A 17,894-nucleotide genomic window follows, 5' to 3' on the forward strand; every position below is an offset into this window, starting at 1 on the left:
CCCCAGACACAGGCGGCCCCTCCATTACACCTCCTGTCTCTGCCCGCACCATCTCCAGACACAGGCGACCCCTCCATTACACCTCCTATCTCTGCCCCCCCCCCCTATCTCCAGACACAGGCGGCCCCTCCATTACACCTCCTGTCTCTGCTCCCCATCTCTAGACACAGGCGGCCCCTCCGTTACACCTCCTGTCTCTGCCCGCACCATCACCAGACACAGGTGGCCCCTCCATTACTCCTCCTGTCTCTGCTCCCCATCCCCAGGCGGCCCCTCCATTACACCCCCTGTCTCTGCCCGCACCATCTCCAGACACAGACGGCCCCTCCATTACACCCCCTGTCTCTGCCCGCACCATCTCCAGACACAGGCGACCCCTCCATTACACCTCCTGTCTCTGCCCCTCCATCACCAGACACAGGCGGCCCCTCCATTACACCTCCTGTCTCTGCCCGCACCATCTCCAGATACAGGCAGCCCCTCCATTACACCTCCTGTCTCTGCTCCCCATCTCTAGACACAGGCGGCCCCTCCGTTACACCTCCTATCTCTGCCCGCACCATCTCCAGACACAGGCGGCCCCTCCATTACACCTCCTGTCTCTGCCCGCACCATCTCCAGACACAGGCGGCCCCTCCATTACACCTCCTGTCTCTGCCCGCACCATCACCAGACACAGGTGGCCCCTCCATTACTCCTCCTGTCTCTGCTCCCCATCCCCAGGCGGCCCCTCCATTACACCTCCTGTCTCTGCCCGCACCATCTCCAGACACAGGTGGCCCCTCCATTACACCCCCTGTCTCTGCCCGCACCATCTCCAGACACAGGCGGCCCCTCCATTACACCTCCTGTCTCTGCCCGCACCATCTCCAGATACAGGCAGCCCCTCCATTACACCTCCTATCTCTGCCCACACCATCCAGACACAGGCGGCCCCTCCATTACACCTCCTGTCTCTGCCCACACCATCTCCAGATACAGGCGGCCCCTCCGTTACACCTCCTATCTCTGCCCGCACCATCTCCAGACACAGGCGGCCCCTCCATTACACCTCCTGTCTCTGCCCGCACCATCTCCAGACACAGGCGGCCCCTCCATTACACCTCCTGTCTCTGCCCGCACCATCACCAGACACAGCCGGCCCCTCCATTACACCTCCTGTCTCTGCCCCTCCATCACCAGACACAGGTGGCCCCTCCATTACTCCTCCTGTCTCTGCTCCCCATCCCCAGGCGGCCCCTCCATTACACCCCCTGTCTCTGCCCGCACCATCTCCAGACACAGGTGGCCCCTCCATTACACCCCGTCTCTGCCCGCACCATCTCCAGACACAGGCGGCCCCTCCATTACACCTCCTGTGTCTGCCCGCACCATCTCCAGACACAGGCGGCCCCTCCATTACACCTCCTGTCTCTGCCCACACCATCCAGACACAGGCGGCCCCTCCATTACACCTCCTGTCTCTGCCCGCACCATCCAGACACAGGCGGCCCCTCCATTACACCTCCTGTCTCTGCCCGCACCATCACCAGACACAGGCAGCCCCTCCATTACACCTCCTGTCTCTGCCCGCACCATCTACAGACATAGGCGGCCCCTCCATTACACCTCCTGTCTCTGCCCGCACCATACAGACACAGGCGGCCCATCCATTACACCTCCTGTCTCTGCCCGCACCATCTCCAGACACAGGCGGCCCCTCCATTACACCTCCTGTCTCTGCCCGCACAATCCAGACACAGGCGGCCCCTCCATTACACCTCCTGTCACTGCCCGCACCATCTCCAGACACAGGCGGCCCCTCCATTACACCTCCTGTCTCTGCCCCCCCCCCCATCTCCAGACACAGGCGGCGCCTCCATGACACCTCCTGTCTCTGCCCGCACCATCCAGACACAGGCGGCCCCTCCATTACACCTCCTGTCTCTGCCCGCACCATCACCAGACACAGGCGGCCCCTCCATTACACCTCCTGTCTCTGCCCCCCCCCCCCCCTATCTCCAGACACAGGCGGCCCCTCCATTACACCTCCTGTCTCTGCCCGCACCATCTCCAGACATAGGCGGCCCCTCCATTACACCTCCTGTCTCTGCGCGCACCATCTCCAGACACAGGCGGCCCCTCCATTACACCTCCTGTCTCTGCCCGTACCATCTCCAGACACAGGCGGCCCCTCCATTACACCTCCTGTCTCTGCCCCTCCATTACCAGACACAGGCGGCCCCTCCATTACACCTCCTGTCTCTGCCCGCACCATCACCAGACACAGCCGGCCCCTCCAGAGACATTGCTGTGAGTTTTCTATGCTGATTCTGTGATGTCTTTATTTTATCACCTTCCCATTTTCTTTATTCTCATTCTGTATGTTACACATAGATGACTGGGAACAACCATCATCTTCTGCTGCACTCTCTTCTGGATTTTCATGTTAATCCCATTCATTGATACAACTGATGGCCGTGCCTTGTCGGGGGCCATGTTCTCTATACTCTTTAGATCTGCGCCAGTACTTGAAGGAATGGAAATTGTGATGAAGATGATTCTAGAATTTCTTCTCCTGAAATAAACATCTGTAATAATTTCCTTTGATGTGAGCGACGCGTCATGCATTCACAATGTTCCGCCATCTATCAGATCTTCGCCCGCTTCTCAGAGTCAGATACATAACATTTTCTCTTCTTCGTTCGCTCTGGATAAGATTGATGACGGCATAAATTATAGATATGTCTGATATGTCTTGGCTCTCAGATATCCGCCTCCTCACCAGCCCCGCGCCCAGATTGCTAAATGCTTGATGGAAACTGATGTTATTGCAGATCTGATACCCAATGGTCACCGCTTTCTACCGCCATCTGCATCATAGACGGATCCAGTCTCTGGTCAAAGTAACCACTCTAACGCCCATCATAAATAGTGCTGCCATACACCTATAAGCAAACAATAATCCAATACTGGATGTATATGTTTTTATTTAAATAACACCATATGGTCCCAACAATATGCTCAATAATCCAATACTGTGTGCCCTTAAAATGATGTTACTATACTGTAACCAAACACCGCCATCCCAGGCCCTGGAAATGTTGCTCTGCGGTGCCAAATGGATATGGAGCCATCATTAGAAAATATTGTAACCACATACAGCTCTAAAAAGTATTGTTATACTGTGCCCAGAAACTATACTCCCTGGCAGTGCCAAACTGATAATGGCAAATAAGGTTACCATACAGTGCTCAGATGTATATAGCTATACTGTGATACCACTATAATAATACCATACAGTGCTCAGTTATATAGCTATACTGTGATACCACTATAATACTACTACCATCCAGTGCTCAGAGTTATATAGCTATACTGTGATACCACTATAATAATACCATACAGTGCTCAGTTTAGGGCTGGGCGATTAATCGAATTAATTCGATTAATCGCCCAGACAGTTAGAATCGATTAGATTTTTTGTGAAAATCGTAAATTCGATTTTCACAAAAAATCATTGCGGGCGGCGCGGTAAAGTGTCGGGTCCGGAGAGAGTTGCAGGACTGCGCGGTGAGGTGCAGGGCCGGCGGTCAGGAGAGATGTGGTACCGGCGGCTCCAGCCTCTTCACAGAGCCGCGGCTGACCTCTCCCGCCCCTTACACGTTAGTGCCGCGCTGAGCTGCGTCCCGCTCTCTTCCTGTCACACGTGCAGGTCCTGTTCTGTGGAGGAGGCGGCAGGGATCGCAGCAGAAGGAGAGAACGTCGCTGCCCGCTGTACAGCTCCAGGACCCGCAGCGACGTTCTCTCCTTCTGCTGCGATCCCTGCCGCCTCCTCCACAGAACGGGACCTGCACGTGTGACAGTAAGAGAGCGGGACGCAGCTCAGCGCGGCACTAACGTGTAAGGGGCGGGAGAGGTCAGCCGCGGCTCTGTGAAGAGGCTGGAGCCGCCGGTACCACATCTCTCCTGACCGCCGGCCCTGCACCTCACCGCGCATTCCTGACACTTTACCACGCCTGCCTAGTCCCCCTCAGCTGCCCCATACCCCCTCAGTGTCCCCTCAGCTGCCCCATACCCCCTCAGTGTCCCCTCAGCTGCCCCATACCCCCTCAGTGTCCCCTCAGCTGCCCCATACCCCCTCAGTGTCCCCTCAGCTGCCCCCATACCCCCTCAGTGTCCCCTCAGCTGCCCCATACCCCCTCAGCTGCCCCATACCCCCTCAGCTGCCCCATACCCCCTCAGTGTCCCCTCAGCTGCCCCATACCCCCTCAGCTGCCCCATACCCCCTCAGTGTCCCCTCAGCTGCCCCATACCCCCTTAGTGTCCCCTAAGCTGCCCCATACCCCCTCAGCTGCCCCATACCCCCTCAGTGTCCCCTCAGCTGCCCCATACCCCCTCAGCTGCCCCATACCCCCTCAGTGTCCCCTCAGCTGCCCCATACCCCCTCAGTGTCCCCTCAGCTGCCCCATACCCCCTCAGCTGCCCCATACCCCCTCAGTGTCCCCTCAGCTGCCCCATACCCTGAGTGACCCCCAGCCGGCTTCATATCCCTCAGTGACCCCCAGCCTGCCCCATACCCCTCAGTGACCCCCAGCCTGCCCCATACCCCTCAGTGACCCCCAGCCTGCCCATACCCCTCAGTGTCCCCTCCGCTGCCCCATACCCCTCAGGGACCCCCAGCCTGCCCCATACCCCTCAGTGACCCCCAGCCTGCCCCATACCCCTCAGTGACCCCAGCCTGCCCTCATACCCCTCAGTGACCCCCAGCCTGCCCCATACCCCTCAGTGACCCTTAGCCTGCCCATACCCCTCACTGACCCCCAGCCTGCCCATACCCCTCAGTGACCCCCAGCCTGCCTCATACCCCTCATGACCCCCAGCCTGCCTCATACCCCTCAGTGACCCCCAGCCTGCCCATACCCTCAGTGACCCCCAGCCTGCCTCATACCCCTCAGTGACCCCCAGCCTGCCTCATACCCCTCAGTGACCCCCAGCCTGCCCCATACCCCTCAGTGACCCTTAGCCTGCTTCATACCCCTCAGTGACCCCCAGCCTGCCCCATACCCACTCAGTGACCCCCAGTCCACCCCATACCCCCTCAGTAGTACTACTACACCCATCATCTATACCTGTACTACTACCACACTCCTCATCTTACCTGTACTATTACACCCCTTATCCACTATACCCTCACTACTACTCCCTACCTAGATGAAGGCACAAAGAAGATCGCCTATACTATATGGGGGCACAGAGTACATAGGGCACATATTTGGGAAAACTACTTATATGGGGCACACAATGTGTTTGTCTACTACATGGGGGCACAGGAGGAGCACTGTTACACTGGGAAACAATATAGTTGTCTCAAACGTCAATAAAATCGTATCTGATGCTGCAGGGAGAAAAATGTCCTATTTATTTAGCAAAAACAAAAAAATCGAGATTTAAATCGAGAATCGTCCAAAATTTTTTAAAAATCGAGATTTTATTTTTTGGCCATATCGCCCAGCCCTAGCTCAGTTATATAGCTATACTGTGATACCACTATAATACTACTACCATACAGTGCTCAGAGTTATATAGGTATACTGTGATACCACTATAATACTACCGTACTGTGCTCAGAGTTATATAGCTATACTGTGATACCACTATAATACTACCATACAGTGCTCAGATGTATATAGCTATACTGTGATACCACTATAATACTACCGTACTGTGCTCAGAGTTATATAGCTATACTGTGATACTACTATAATAATACTACCATACAGTGCTCAGATGTATATAGCTATACTGTGATACCACTATAATACTACCATACAGTGCTCAGATGTATATAGCTATACTGTGATACCACTATAATAATACTACCATACAGTGCTCAGAGTTATAAAGCTATACTGTGATACCACTATAATACTACCATACAGTGCTCAGATGTATATAGCTATACTGTGATACCACTATAATACTACCATACTGTGCTCAGAGTTGTATAGCTATACTGTGATACTACTATAATAATACTACCATACAGTGCTCAGATGTATATAGCTATACTGTGATACCACTATAATACTACCATACAGTGCTCAGATGTATATAGCTATACTGTGATACCACTATAATAATACTACCATACAGTGCTCAGAGTTATAAAGCTATACTGTGATACCGCTATAATACTACCGTACTGTGCTCAGATTTATATGACTATACTGTGATACCACTATATTAATACCATTCAGTGCTCAGAGGTATATAGCTATACTGTAATCATATACCACCATACAAGTGATATCAGTCTACAGAGCATAAATAATGTTACCATAGAGTATGTGCCCAATATTACCATCCCGTGGCCCTAATAGTAATATCCAAATAATACTGCCATACTGTACAGTGTTCAAAGTAAAACCTCTATACTGTGCCCAGACGTTGCCCTCCCTGATGAATGTGTTCAGGCCTCGGCCTACAAGCTTCAACTAGTGCCCTGAATAATACCGCCATGTAGTGAACCACTTTTACAGTCTCCATATAATGCTATTATACTGCAGCTACTGGCAGTACAGACACTTACAGTAGATGGCGGCATATGGCTCCAGGTTTACACCCCCCCCCCCCCGGGATCTGCGGGGATCTTGTGTGATCAGGTTGTGGTATCTGCTTCTTCATCCTGTTTTTCCCCCGCAGCGGCTCCAGCCTCATTAATATTGATGGCCGACAAGGTATTTGCTTGGAAAGTCATTTCTGTATCGTTTCGGGAAGATGAGAGAAGTGAGAATTTCTTGCGTCCTCCTTAACGGCTAATGAGAGCCGGAGCGCCGAAAAGGAAGCGTTCCTTCCAATTACCGCCTCCTCTGGGAGGCCGCTGATGTCTTACTGTGGGCTCCTGTGGGACCCATAACACAGAAGGAACCTGCCAGGAGCAGACGGATGTTTACTAGCGTAACAAAGAGTCCGCGAAGATAAAGACGTTAGAAATAGGGAGAGACATGGTATCAGGACAAATCCAGCAACGGCCACGCGTCCCACCAGGTCAGACTGGACACCACAGATGGTCACCGCTTCAGTTATACCATTGGGGTGTCCACCATCTTCTTTAGTCTGGTCCAAACTTCTTGTCTATATGTGAACCCACCAACATTACTATGCATAGGAGAAGATTATTATATTATACAATGGCTTCTATGACTCCTGCCCATGACCTCCTGGTCCTGTGACCTCCTGGGGGTGACCCTAGTCCCTGGCCACCATCTCTTGTCTATTCTCCTGGACTCAGAGATTACTCTTGACCACACTCTCTCTCGCTCGTAAACCATAACCTAAGCTTTATCATCTAAGTCTAGGACCATGAATTTAGAGCCATGAATGGTGTCTTCTTCCTCAACATAGTCTGGTGCCTGTAGAACATGGGTCTCCAAACTGCGGCCCACCAGCTGTTGCGAAACAACAATTCCCATCATGCCTGGAAAGCTACAACTTTGGATTTGGCTGTGCAGGCATGATGGGAAATGTAGTTTTGCAACAGCTGGAGGGCCGCAGTTAGGAGACCTATGCGTGTAGACTGTGATAAGCTCTTGGCTATGATCTCTAGTCTGTGACCGTAAATCTCAGATGTTGCTTGACAACAGTCTCCTGCTTCTACACTAACCATGACGTCTTCATTATCTGATTCCAGGACTTGGGACCATGTGCATTAACTTGTTCTTGACCACAGTTTTCCAGCTGTGAGACTACACCTCCTCCAGTTCTGGACAATAACCTCCTCTCTGTGACCTTATACCTTGGCCAGTTCTTCACCATGATCTCCTCTCTGCCTCCTTAGACCTTGACTAAGGTCCTCTTGACCATGATCTCTTCTTTGCCTCCTTAGACCTTGAATAAGGTTTCTCTTGGCCATGATCCCCTCTCTGTCTCCTTAGACTTTGACTAAGGTTTCTCTTGGCCATGATCTCTTCTTTGCCTCCTTAAACCTTGACTAAGGTTCTTCTTGACCATGATCTCCTCTCTGCCTCCTTAGACCTTGACTAAGGTTCTTCTTGGCCTTAATCTCCTCTCTGCCTCCTTAGACCTTGACTAAGGTTCTTCTTGGCCTTGATCTCCTCTCTGCCTCCTTAGAACTTGACTAAGGTTCTTCTTGACCATAATCTCCTCTCTGCCTCCTTAGATCTTGACTAAGGTTTCTCTTGGCCATGATCCCCTCTCTGCCTCCTTAAACCTTGACTAAGGTTCTTCTTGGCCATGATCTCCTCTCTGCCTCCTTAGACTTTGACTAAGGTTCTTCTTGGCCATGATCTCCTCTCTATGACCTTAGAGACCTTTCCTAGTTCTTTAATACAATCTAGAAACATTTTATGCCATCCCCTTGTTCTGTAGGGACCATAGAAGGTGGTGAACAGCCAAGCTCCCGGTTTGGTGGCGCCATATTGTGAACCTCAATAATCAGCCTCTTCTCCACGGGCAATGGTTATTGTTGTTTTTTTTAACAATGAAAAATTATGTCTGGTTGTCTCCTGCTTCTACACTAACCATGACGTCTTCATTATCTGATTCCAGGACTTGGGACCATGTGCATTAACTTGTTCTTGACCACAGTTTTCCAGCTGTGAGACTACACCTTCTTCAGTTCTGGACTATAACCTCCTCTCTGTGACCTTATACCTTGGCCAGTTCTTCACCATGATCTCCTCTCTGCCTCCTTAGACCTTGACTAAGGTCCTCTTGACCATGATCTCTTCTTTGCCTCCTTAGACCTTGAATAAGGTTCTTCTTGGCCATGATCCCCTCTCTGTCTCCTTAGACTTTGACTAAGGTTTCTCTTGGCCATGATCTCTTCTTTGCCTCCTTAAACCTTGACTAAGGTTCTTCTTGACCATGATCTCCTCTCTGCCTCCTTAGACCTTGACTAAGGTTCTTCTTGGCCTTGATCTCCTCTCTGCCTCCTTATACCTTGACTAAGGTTCTTCTTGGCCTTGATCTCCTCTCTGCCTCCTTAGAACTTGACTAAGGTTCTTCTTGACCATAATCTCCTCTCTGCCTCCTTAGATCTTGACTAAGGTTTCTCTTGGCCATGATCCCCTCTCTGCCTCCTTAAACCTTGACTAAGGTTCTTCTTGGCCATGATCTCCTCTCTGCCTCCTTAGACTTTGACTAAGGTTCTTCTTGGCCATGATCTCCTCTCTATGACCTTAGAGACCTTTCCTAGTTCTTTAATACAATCTAGAAACATTTTATGCCATCCCCTTGTTCTGTAGGGACCATAGAAGGTGGTGAACAGCCAAGCTCCCGGTTTGGTGGCGCCATATTGTGAACCTCAATAATCAGCCTCTTCTCCACGGGCAATGGTTATTGTTTTTTTTTTTTAACAATGAAAAATTATGTCTGGTTGTTCAAAATTCCCACCCATTAGGTAGACACCAGGGCGAACCTTCCTGTGTATGGGGACCATTGTTTGTCCGTCAGTTATTAAAGGTGTTTCGGAGCGTTTAGCCATTAGGTGGATATCCCCAATAGGCCGGTCATTACCCCCAATTAGAAACATGCCCTCAGTAGGTAGTTATCCCCTTTAGGTAAAGGCCATCAATAAGTAGGTGTCCCTACAATAGGTCCCCAGTGATCGGGGTGGTGGAGACCATCATGGACCCTATGGTCGGGGTGGTGGAGACCATCAGGGACCCTGTGGCCGGGTTGGTGGAGACCCTTGTGGACCCTGTGATCATGGCTGTGGAGACCCTCGTGGACCCTATGGCCGGGGAGGTGGAGACCATCGTGGACCCTGCAGCCGGGGAGATGGAGACCCTCGTGGACCTTGTGACTGAGGCGGTGTGGACCCTGTAGCCTGGGCGGTGGAGACCCTCAAGGACCCTGCAGCCGGAAGCGGTGTGGACCCTGTGGCCAGGGTGGTGGAGACCCTCGTGAACCCAGTGGCCGGGGCAGTGTGGACCCTGTGGCCGGGGCGGTGGAGACCCTCGTGGACCCAGTGGCTGGGGCGGACCCTCGTGGACCCAGTGGCCGGGGCGTTTGAGACCGTTGTGGACCCAGTGGCTGGGGCGGTGGAGACCCTCGTGGACCCAGTGGCTGGGGCGGACCCTCGTGGACCCAGTGGCCGGGGCGTTGGAGACCGTTGTGGACCCAGTGGCTGGGGCGGTGGAGACCCTCGTGGACCCAGTGGCCGGGGCGGTGCGGACCCTGTGGCTGGGGCGGTGGAGACCCTCGTGGACCCAGTGGCCGGGGCGGTGCGGACCCTGTGGCCGGGGCGGTGGAGACCCTCGTGGACCCAGTGGCCGGGGCGTTGGAGACCCTCGTCTGGTGGTCTGCCACAGCTCCTGCCCAGGATTATGAGTAAATGAGCAGAGAGTGGAGGCAGCTGTCGGCCCCTCAGAGCAGGCGCTCACCGTCCGCCGCCTGGCACAGTCCTGTCCCTCTGGAGGAAAAAAAGCTTCCCAGATTCTTGGCAGAACATCACAGGCGGACATGGCGGCCACAAGGATTCTGCTGGGGCGTCAAATACGGCTTATAATCAATAGCGGAAGATTCTCGTCCTGAAGATCCTGAGAATATTGTGGGACACATTGTATCCGGTCCTGTGCTCGGCTCCTCAGTATACAGCCTGGGGGCGCTCACTGGCACATCCTCCAGGTGGCGCTGTCTCTATGGAGTTTTATATGGATGATGAAACCTAAGAAGCAAGCTACACTTACCTGGTAGAGAGGACTTCACTGTGACCTGGAGGGCTGACTGACTGAGGTGAATCCAATCTATTGCTCCCTATATGCCACATGGATATAAGCTATTGCTCTCTGGTATCAGCCATTTTACCAGGAAGTAACTGCTGGTAAATCTGCATCTCCACATCCTGTAGCTGTGAGCTCTGGGCTGCAGTTCCTTTAGCTGGCCAGCAGAGGTGCTCTTTCATTGGAGCCTATGGCAGATATCTCACACAATCACAGCTGGGGCAGCTATAGGGCAGGGTTCACACCTGTTGCTGCTTTTCTGCCTGGATTTTAGTCAGATTACAGAAATCCTCTTCCCACAATGTAGTCGGGAGACTTCGCAGCCTCTCTTGGGTTCTGTTCCATCCTCCACCGCGCCCCATCCTGAGGGATTCCTCTGCTTCCTCCTCATGGATTTCATCTGGAAAGCAAAGCAAAGAAAACGCCTGTAAAAACTTTAATGGCATTTACTATGTGACCTGATATACTGATGTACTCACACAGCTGAGGGTTTGTTACAATTGCATCCAGTGTAGACAATGCTCTGTGAGCTCCAGACTGATACATTGTACATAGCTCGTCCTGCTCCCAGCTGTATCCAGTGTAGACAATGCTCTGTGAGCTCCAGACTGATACATTGTACATAGCTAGTCCTGCTCTCAGCTGTATCCAGTGTAGACAATGCTCTGTGAGCTCCAGACTGATACATTGTACATAGCTAGTCCTGCTCTCAGCTGTATCCAGTGTAGACAATGCTCTGTGAGCTCCAGACTGATACATTGTACATAGCTAGTCCTGTTCTCAGCTGTATCCAGTGTAGACAATGCTCTGTGAGCTCCAGACTGATACATTGTACATAGCTAGTCCTGCTCTCAGCTGTATCCAGTGTAGACAATGCTCTGTGAGCTCCAACTGATACATTGTACATAGCTAGTCCTGCTCTCAGCTGTATCCAGTGTAGACAATGCTCTGTGAGCTCCAGACTGATACATTGTACATAGCTAGTCCTGCTCCCAGCTGTATCCAGTGTAGACAATGCTCTGTGAGCTCCAGACTGATACATTGTACATAGCTAGTCCTGCTCTCAGCTGTATCCAGTGTAGACAATGCTCTGTGAGCTCTACAGCCTGGACCCCAGACTGATACATTGTACATAGCTAGTCCTGCACTAGTCCTATTACGGCCGCTCCCTATCATGTCCCTGTCTGACCTCCCCTGTGTCTTGGCCAGGGTGACCCTCGGTGGGGCCGTTCTTGGCCCCGGCCCCTGGGATAGGTCTGTTTGTCATACTCGCTCTACAGTCCACTCGTTGTTCTGCAGATTATCGGTGTTATTGTCATTACTGAGGTGGAGGCTCAGGAGCCGCATTGTTCATGAGCCAACGCAAACATCTCCGCGCACGTCTAATGCCGAGCAAAGAAAACGCTGCGCTTACTGATATTTACTGACAAACACGAGAGGAAAACAACATCCTGCGCACTGCCCATCACCACGGCTAATGTCCTCCAGTCACCTCCAGAGCTGCACTCACTATTCTGCTGTTACATCATGTCTCATCCTCCAGAGCTGCACTCACTATTCTGCTGTTACCTCATGTCTCATCCTCCAGAGCTGCACTCACTATTCTGCTGTTACCTCATGTCTCATCCTCCAGAGCTGCACTCACTATTCTGCTCTTACATCCTGTCTCATCCTCCAGAGCTGCACTCACTATCCTGCTGTTACATCATGTCTCATCCTCCAGAGCTGCACTCACTATTCTGCTGTTACATCATGTCTCATCCTCCAGAGCTGCACTCACTATTCTGCTGTTTCTGGATATTTGCTGTTCTCACTATTAACATCTTTTCCAGTCCATAATTTATAATGTAAGAACCTATTTCATTTTTTCCCTAAATTCCCCCAAAGTCTCTAACCCATTATCTGTATCCTAATGGCCGGGGAGCGCCGCCCTGTAGAAGACAAGGTTATGTGACCGCATACGTATACAGTGTCTCCAGTATCATCCCTGAACACTCCAAAATCCTCTCACTTTGCGTGTGTATATATATATATGTGTGTGTGTCTCTGTATATGTCTCTCTCTGTGTATGTGTGTGTATATATATATATATATATATATATATATATATATATATGTCTCTGTCTATGTCTCTCTCTCTCTGTGTATATATATATATATATATATATATATATATATATATATGTGTGTGTCTCTGTATATGTTTCTCTCTCTATATATATGTGTACGTATCTCTCTGGCGGTCTCCCATTTGTCTCTGCTATAGGGGGTGAGCGCGGTGTTAGATCGAGCGTCAGAGCGGCCTCACCCACCGCGACCCCCATCAGCACAGCAGCCATTACACACGACTTCCTCCACGGGAAGATGTTGTGACAAGCCCAATCGGCCGTCACAGAAACGTCTCTGAAGATCTGAGGTTAATGGGGTCTCCGGGGACTTCCAGTAATAGTTTAGAGGGAAAAGCTGCGGAGCTTTCAGCAAATTAATTGTTTGTTGTTTGCCGGTGTCCTTTAAAGAACTTGAGTGACAGATCATCTGGAAGTGAGCGACGAGGAAGAACTCTCCGGAACATTCCGCCTCCGAGAAATGGAGACAAGACATGTGACACAGAGGGTTTATTCACTATGGAAGGAGAGCCACATAATACGCCCACGTGCCAATATTATACTGCCGTACTACACCTAAATATACTAATGAAATAATACTACCCTATACTGTCCATATAACACTGCCATATACTCCCCACATAATACGGCCATACAGTGCCAATATTATACTGCCGTACTATACCTAAATATACTAATGAAATAATACTACCCTATACTGTCCATATAACACTGCCATATACTCCCCACATAATACGGCCATACAGTGCCAATATAATACTGCTGTACTATGCCTAAACATAGTAATGAAATAATACTACCCTATACTGTCCATATAACACTGCCATATACTCCCCACATAATACGGCCATACAGTGCCAATATAATACTGCTGTACTATGCCTAAACATAGTAATGAAATAATACTACCATATACTGTCTATATAATACTGCCATATACTCCCCACATAATACGGCCATACAGTGCCAATATAATACTGCTGTACTATGCCTAAACATAGTAATGAAATAATACTACCCTATACTGTCCATATAACACTGCCATATACTCCCCACATAATACAGCCATTCAGTGGCAATATAATACTGACATACAGTGCATAAATATCCAAGATAAATAGAAGGCGGCACTGGCTTGAGAAAGACTCCAGAGCAGAGTGGAAACGTTGCATGATGGGAGAATAAACAAGCTGGTGTTTCACTATAATTTTGGAGTGCTGCCTTCTATCTGTCTTGGGTGACTTGAAGTTGAAACTGAGTTTGGTTGCTAGAAGCAGACAGCTTGGCGGGTGAGCCTTCACACATATAGTATTCAAATAATACCCCCCTATAGTGCCCATATTGTGCTGCCGCCATATATTCCCCTCACAATACAGCCATTCTGTGGCAATATAATACTGCCATTCAGTGCCTAAATTTTACCTTCATAGAATCTCCAGATTACATTATCCTTCAGTGTCCACATAATCTTTTATTGTCTAAATAATACCGCCATACAATGCCTTAATAATGCCATACGATGCCTTAATAATACCTCCATACGATGCCTTAATAATACCTCCATACGATGCCTTAATACCTCCATACGATGCCTTAATAATACCGCCATACGATGCCTTAATAATAATGCCATACGATGCCTTAATACCTCCATACGATGCCTTAATACCTCCATACGATGCCTTAATAATACCTCCATACGATGCCTTAATAATACCTCCATACGATGCCTTAATAATACTGCCATACGATGCCTTAATAATACCTTCATACGATGCCTTAATAATACCTTAATACGATACCTTAATAATACCGCCATACAATGCCTTAATAATACCTCCATACAATACCTTAATAATACCTCCATACGATGCCTTAATAATACTGCCATACGATGCCTTAATAATACTGCCATACGATGCCTTAATAATACCGCCATACGATGCCTTAATAATACCGCCATACGATGCCTTAATAATACCGCCATACGATGCCTTAATAATACCTCCATACAATACCTTAATAATACCTTCATACGATGCCTTAATAATACCTCCATATGATGCCTTAATAATACTGCCATACGATGCCTTAATAATACTGCCATACGATGCCTTAATAATACCGCCATACGATGCCTTAATAATACCGCCATACGATGCCTTAATAATACCTCCATACGATGCCCTAATAATACTGCCATACGATGCCTTAATAATACCTTCATACGATGCCTTAATAATACCGCCATGCGATGCCTTAATAATACCTCCATACAATACCTTAATAATACCTCCATACGATACCTTAATAATACCGCCATACAATGCCTTAATAATACCTCCATACAATACCTTAATAATACCTTCATACGATGCCTTAATAATACCTCCATATGATGCCTTAATAATACTGCCATACGATGCCTTAATAATACTGCATACGATGCCTTAATAATACTGCCATACGATGCCGTAATAATACCGCCATACGATGCCTAATAATACCTCCATACAATACCTTAATAATACCTTCATACGATGCCTTAATAATACCTCCATATGATGCCTTAATAATACTGCCATACGATGCCTTAATAATACTGCCATACGATGCCTTAATAATACCGCCATACGATGCCTTAATAATACCGCCATACGATGCCTTAATAATACCTCCATACGATGCCCTAATAATACTGCCATACGATGCCTTAATAATACCTTCATACGATGCCTTAATAATACCGCCATGCGATGCCTTAATAATACCTCCATACGATGCCTTAATAATACCTCCATACGATGCCTTAATAATACCTCCATACGATGCCTTAATAATACCTCCATACGATGCCTTAATAATACCTCCATACGATGCCTTAATACCGCCATACGATGCCTTAATAATACCTCCATACGATGCCTTAATAATACCTCCATACGATGCCTTAATAATACTGCCATACCTTAATACTGTAATGTATACTGTAATACAGTCCTCCACCCATATCTCATGTCACATTCTACAAAACAACGTACATTAAGTCCCCAGCACATGGTGATGTTAAGCTGTTTGTTCTCCCTGCTCCGCCCCTTGTGGGTGTGTTTCTAGATTCTGGGACCTCCCCCGAGGATCCAGATGTTTTTCGCACTGCTGGGGTCTAGGAGAATATTTTGTAGATTGAAAATCGATTTTAACCAATTCTTTAAGAAAAATAAATATAAAATGTTCTGGTGCAGTGAATGGGTTTGCAACGGAGGTGGATTGTGAGCACATCTGGTCATGCAATCAGATATAACAAGAACAGATGTAACAAGCTCAGATACAATAAGCACAGATATAACAAGCTCAGATACAAGATAGATATAACAAGCTCAGATACAAAAAGCACAGATATAACAAGCTCAGATACAAAAAGCACAGATATAACAAGCTCAGATACAAGATAGATATAACAAGCTCACATACAAAAAGCACAGATATAACAAGCTCAGATACAACAGACTTAGATACAAGAAACACAAATATAACAAGCTCACATACAACAAGCACAGATATAAAAAGCTCAGATACGAGAAGCACAGATATAACAAGCTCAGATACAAGAAGCATAGATATAACAAGCTCAGATACAAGATAGATATAACAAGCTCACATATAACAAGCACAGATATAACAAGCTCAGATACAACAGACTTAGATACAAGAAACACACATATAACAAGCTCACATACAACAAGCACAGATATAACAAGCTCAGATACGAGAAGCACAGATATAACAAGCTCAGATACAACAAGCACACATATAACAAGCTCACATACAACAAGCACAGATATAACAAGCTCACATATAACAAGCACAGATATAACAAGCTCAGATACAAGAATCACAGAAATAAGATGAACAGGTATTACAAGCTTAGATAGAAAAAGCACAGATATAACAAGCTCAGTAATAACAAGATCAAAAAGCAAATATATACCAACCTCAGATATAACAAAACAGATATTACAAACTTGGATATAGGAAGGACAGATATAAGATGTTTAGATACAGGAAGCACAAGTATAAGAAAGCTCAGATACAAGACGCTTAGATACAAGAAGCACAGATCTAACAAGCTCAGCTATAACAAGAACTGATATAACAAGCTTTGATACAAGAAGGACAGAAATAAAAAGAACAGATACAAGAAGCACGAATATAAGAAGCTTAGATACAAGAAGCGCAGATATAACAAGCTCACATAGAAGAAGCACAGATCTAAGAAGATTAGATACAAGATGGATAGATATAGGAAGCTCAGCTATAACAAGAAGTGATGTAACAAGCTTAGATACAAGAAGCACAGAAATAACAAGCTCAGATGCAAGAAGCAAAGATATACCAACCCTAGATATAACAAGAACAGATATTACAAGCTTGGATACAAGAAGCGCAGATATAAAAAGCTCAGATATAAGAGGAACAGATATAACAAGCTTAGACACAAGAAGCACAGGTATAACAAGCTCAAATATAACAAGAAGTGATATAACAAGCTCAGATACAAGAAGCACAGGTATAACAATAACATATAACAAGCACAGATATAAAAATCACAAGTATAAGAATGCTCAGATACAAGACGTTTAGATAAAAGAATCACAGATCTAACAAGCTCAGATAGAACAAGCACAGTAATAACAAGCTCAGTTTGAAGAAGCAAAGATATACCAACCTCAGATGTAACAAGAACAGATATTACAATCTTGGATACAAGAACTACAAATATAACAAGCTCAGATACAAGATAGATATAGCAAGCCCAGATACAAGATAGAGAGATAAAGGAAGCTCAGATACAAGATAGATATAACAAGCTCAGATACATGATATATATATAAGCTCAGATAAAAGATAGAGATATATAGGAAGCTCAGATACAAAATATATATAGCGAACTCAGATACAAGACAGATATAACAAGCTCAGATACAAGAAAGATATAACAAGCTCAGAAGCAAGATAGAGAGATATAACAAGCTCAGATACA

The 17,894-nt window shown here is 47.6% G+C and overlaps 1 protein-coding gene across 1 annotated transcript in view; it reads left to right on the forward strand.

Moving 5' to 3' along the window:
- Nucleotides 1-2,583, forward strand: part of ATG16L2 (autophagy related 16 like 2) — a 47,470-nt gene extending 44,887 nt beyond the window's left edge. Inside the window, exon 18 of the mRNA XM_069969465.1 lies at nucleotides 2,377-2,583. Within this exon, the coding sequence (XP_069825566.1) occupies nucleotides 2,377-2,380 (4 nt within the window). The 3' untranslated portion in view covers nucleotides 2,381-2,583. The remainder of the gene's footprint in view (nucleotides 1-2,376) is intronic.
- Nucleotides 2,584-17,894: the final 15,311 nt, after the last annotated feature.

Source organism: Dendropsophus ebraccatus, chromosome 5 (genome assembly GCF_027789765.1).
Source record: "Dendropsophus ebraccatus isolate aDenEbr1 chromosome 5, aDenEbr1.pat, whole genome shotgun sequence".
Lineage (NCBI taxonomy): Eukaryota > Metazoa > Chordata > Amphibia > Anura > Hylidae > Dendropsophus > Dendropsophus ebraccatus.